Genomic DNA, 4,109 nt, shown 5'->3' with positions numbered 1-4,109 from the left:
CACTGTCCAACTAAAACTGTGTAGCTAATCAGGGAAATTTTAGTTCGGTCGGAATGCATTGCGAACATTTAATTCTTCTATAAATTTTACTTCGAATTAATTTTACCTTGAATTAAATTTAAGGAGAACTTTCAAATTTAAAATTCATTGCCTAATTCATTATATGTAATTTTAAAATATTCTTCTTTCAGGAAGACTTTTTTTCTTTTGTTTTCTGGCGGATAACATGCACTGATTTTTTTTCATTTTCTGTAATGTTATTAAAACCTCAGACTAAAAATGATTAGTCATTATTGCATTCACGTGCTGCAAGTAAATAATTATTCTGACGTTGTTTTAGGCGTGATTGTAGTCGTGAAGGTATAGCTTAACTTAAACTACATTCAACCAAAATAGAACAGCCAGCCTGACAAATACCAACGCCACCAGATCAACTCGACAGCGATTTGAAAACTACCGTTACATCGCTATACCCCGCTTCAACTAAATCCAAACATCCTGGTGACAACTGTGTCTTGCAAAAAAGCACTGGATAATTAAGCGCCGCATCCCTAGGGAAAACGTTCAGAGAAAATAAGTTGAGTTCAAGATGTTGGTGCATTTTTTCCCTTGTTAACAGCATTAGTTGAGGAACATCGGTGGAAGGAGAGGATAGGTTGACATTTCGGTAGTTTGGTACGAACTCGTTTTTGCGTTTTTGAAGACCTTTATTCAACTGCCATCCTCCAGCACCGCTCGTGCCGAGTACAACTCTGAAGTCCCATACGCACCAGGTTTTCTTTTGCCCGGCTACCGTCCCCGCGCTCGTAGTGCCCTCTGGACACCACATCTTTCCCCTCCTTTTTAAACAAACATACCCAGTTGGTAACATCCGGCCATTAACAGTAAATAGTTTAGAAAAGTCCGTCGCTTTTTTTTTTTTTAATTCTTCTATTAGCCTTCGAGGCTTGCGCCGATCTCGCACGGGATACCGTCGCTCTCCGTCACTATTATCTGCATCCATGAGCGTCTCAGCATCCTGGGTGTTGCTTCTTGGCCTCGGGACTTCGGATGGTGCAGGCAAAGAGGCCTGTGAAAGGCATCTGTCGCCTGCGCTGTCTTCCGGTGTGCTGTCTGTCCAAGCCGTGGCAGACACCCCTCCCGCTTCGTCTGGACGAGACTCTGAAGGTCCGGAGTCTTGCGACGGTGCTCGGAGCAACTGGTCCTGATGCCTTCGCCATACCCGTCCCGGGGAGACTTGCACTTGGAAAGACACTGGACCAGTTTGGGCAGCGACTGTTTCTGGCTGCCACTTGTGACCACTTCGATAATCTCTGGCATAGACTTGGTCTCCTGCAGTGAAAGCCCGCTCTTGTCCTGGGTGTTGCCGCTGTTGGCGGTAGTGTGCGCTGGCCACACAGTCTGCAACTGATGGTTTCAGGAGGTCCAGTCTGGTGCGAAGATGCCGCTGTAGCATCAACTGGGCCGGAGACTCTCTTGTTGTCGGGTGCCGGGTGTTCCTGTACGATAGAAGAAAACGTGACAACCTTGTACGGAGGGGATGGCTCGAAGTTGTTTTCCGCAGATAGTTTTTCATGGTCTGAATAAACCGCTCAGCTAGTCCATTCGTAGCGGGATGGTATGGTGCAGACGTGACCTGGGCGATACCATTGTTCCTTAAGAAAGTTTGAAATTCCTCCGACACAAACTGAGGCCCATTGTCAGAAACCATGGTTGTGGGCAGACCAAACCGTGCGAAGCAATCTTGTACACACTGGATTATGACCTTTGACGTCGTAGACTCCAAGACAAACACCTCTGGCCATTTGGAGTGAGCATCCACGAGCACGAGGAACATTTTACCCATGAAAGGTCCCGCCAGATCCACATGCAGTCTCTCCCATGGACGTGTCGGCCATGCCCAAGGGTGCAGGGGAGCAGCGGACGGATTGTTTCGGTGCAGCTGACACATGGTACACCCTCCAATTTCCCTCTCAATGTCTTTATCCAGGGATGCCCACCAAACATAGCTCCTAGCCATTTCCTTAGTGCGCACGATGCCATAATGGTCCCCATGAAGTTCTTCTAGGACCCTTTTCTGCAGGGTCTTCGGAATCACCACTCGTAAACCCCACATGAGGCATCCTTGGTGGAGTGACAGCTCATTGCGGCGTACGTGGAAGAAGGCATACTCTGGATCGGTTGGCTTGCGTTCTGGGCCCCAACCATGCTTTACTCTTTCCACGATCTGACTTAGGAGGGGGTCTCTGGACGTCGCCCGTGCAATGTCTTTACATCTAAGAGGTACATTGTCGAAGTACTCACAGTAGAAGGCGAACGTTTCGTCGACGGCGTCTGTGTTGGGGTTGTCCGTTGCTTTTGGGAGTCTTGACAAGCAGTCTGCATTGGCATTTTCCTCGGAAGACCGGTGGACGATGGTGTAGCGGTGTGCGGCTAGCTGACAGGCCCACCTCTGGAGCCTCGCTGCTGTCATTGTAGGGATCCCGGTCGTTGGGCCTAGGATTTTCTGTAAGGGAGCGTGGTCAGTGATCAGCGTGAAGTGATAGCCATACAATTAGTAGTGGAATCTTCTTATTCCAAAGATGATAGCTAGGCCTTCTTTTTCTAACTGAGAATAATTCTTCTCGTGCTCAGTCAGGGTCCTAGAAGCAAAAGCAACTGGCCGCTCTGTTCCATCTTCAAACGCATGGGACAGGACTGCCCCTACTCCATACGCCGATGCATCGCATGCCAGTATAATGGGTCGACGCGGGTCAAAATATGTCAGGACAGGTGCCGACGTCACCAGCTTCTTAAGCGAATCAAAGGAGTCCTGACAGTCTGTGCTCCATTCCCATGCAGCCTTCTTCTGCAGTAGACGATTCAGAGGATACACGGTAGTTGCTAAGTTCGGTAGAAATTTACCATAGTAGTTAGCAAGCCCAAGGAATGAACGCAACTCTGCCTTGTTCTTGGGAGGGGGTGCATCTCGAAGTGCTGCTGCTTTATCCTCCATGGTTCGTAGACCACCCCGACTAATCACATGCCCGAGGTAGGCAACTTCCGTTTGGAAGAATTTGCACTTCTCTTTCTGAAGACGCATTCCCTTTTCTTGTAATCGTGTTAAGACTGCTTTCAAGTTTTCAAAATGCTCACCCTTCGTTCTGCCAGTCACCAGGATGTCGTCCAGGTAGCAGGTGGTCTGCGGCAGCCCTTGAAGCACTTGATCCATAGTTCTTTGAAAAATGGAGGGTGCAGATGCTATGCCGAAGGGAAGACGGTTCACTTGGAACAGCCCCAACTGGGTGTTGATGGTGAGGTACTTCCGCGCTGCAGGATGCATCTCCAGCTGTAGGTAGGCTTTTGACAGGTCCAGCTTTGAGAAAAACTTCCCTCCTGCCAGCGTTGCAAACATCTCTTCTATCCTGGGGAGCGGATAGTTGTCGACCTCCAAGCACGGGTTGATTGTTGACTTGTAGTCGCCGCAGATTCTTATGTCTCCATTCTTTTTGACGACCGGCACGATGGGCGATGCAAACTCGCTGCTGTCCACCGGGGTCAGGATCCCCGCCTCCTTCAGTGCCATCAGTTCTTTAGAGACAGCTTCCTTCAGGGCGTGGGGCACTGGTCTTGGCTTGAGGAACTTTGGAGTGTGCCCACTCTTCAGCTTGAGGTGAGCTTCAAACCCCTAAAGACGGCCCAGATCGTCTGAGAACACCTGAGCAAAGTCCTTCAAAAGCGTGTCGACTTGTTCCTTGCTCCCCTTCTCCAAGCACTGGACAGCCTTGATGCTTGTCCAGTCGAGCCTCAGCACCTCCAGCTAGTCACGTCCCAAAAGCGGGGGACCCTTGAAGTCCACAATCTGCAGCGGTAACTTGTGAACCTGGTCTTGGTACTCCACTTCAACCTGTGCCTCTCCTACCGGCTTCACCTTTTTACCGGTAAATGCTCGAAGGACGACTCCACTTCTTCCCTTCACTAGATTGGGAAACCTTGTCTTGTACAGGTCTAACGGGAGTACCGACACCGCCGCCCCGGTGTCTACTTCCATCGTCAGCGGAATCGTGTTCACCTTCACTGTTACTTGCAGAGGCCGCGGACGTGTCCCCCGAAGCTCGAACATCTCGACC

At 49.7% G+C, this 4,109-nt stretch overlaps 1 protein-coding gene across 1 annotated transcript; it reads right to left on the bottom strand.

The window, feature by feature from the left end:
* Positions 1-430: 430 nt before the first annotated feature.
* Positions 431-3,659, bottom strand: LOC115331968. Its single transcript, XM_029994240.2, has 3 exons — positions 3,136-3,659; positions 2,305-2,506; positions 431-1,499 (listed from the first exon to the last, which is right to left on the bottom strand). The coding sequence occupies exons 1-3, from the start codon at positions 3,563-3,565 to the stop codon at positions 431-433; spliced, it is 1,701 nt and encodes a 566-aa protein (XP_029850100.2). The 5' UTR covers positions 3,566-3,659.
* Positions 3,660-4,109: the final 450 nt, after the last annotated feature.

This window comes from Ixodes scapularis, unplaced genomic scaffold, assembly GCF_016920785.2.
Source record: "Ixodes scapularis isolate PalLabHiFi unplaced genomic scaffold, ASM1692078v2 PGA_scaffold7__128_contigs__length_106722199, whole genome shotgun sequence".
Taxonomy (NCBI): domain Eukaryota; kingdom Metazoa; phylum Arthropoda; class Arachnida; order Ixodida; family Ixodidae; genus Ixodes; species Ixodes scapularis.
This window is presented reverse-complemented; position numbering and strand designations above follow the sequence as displayed.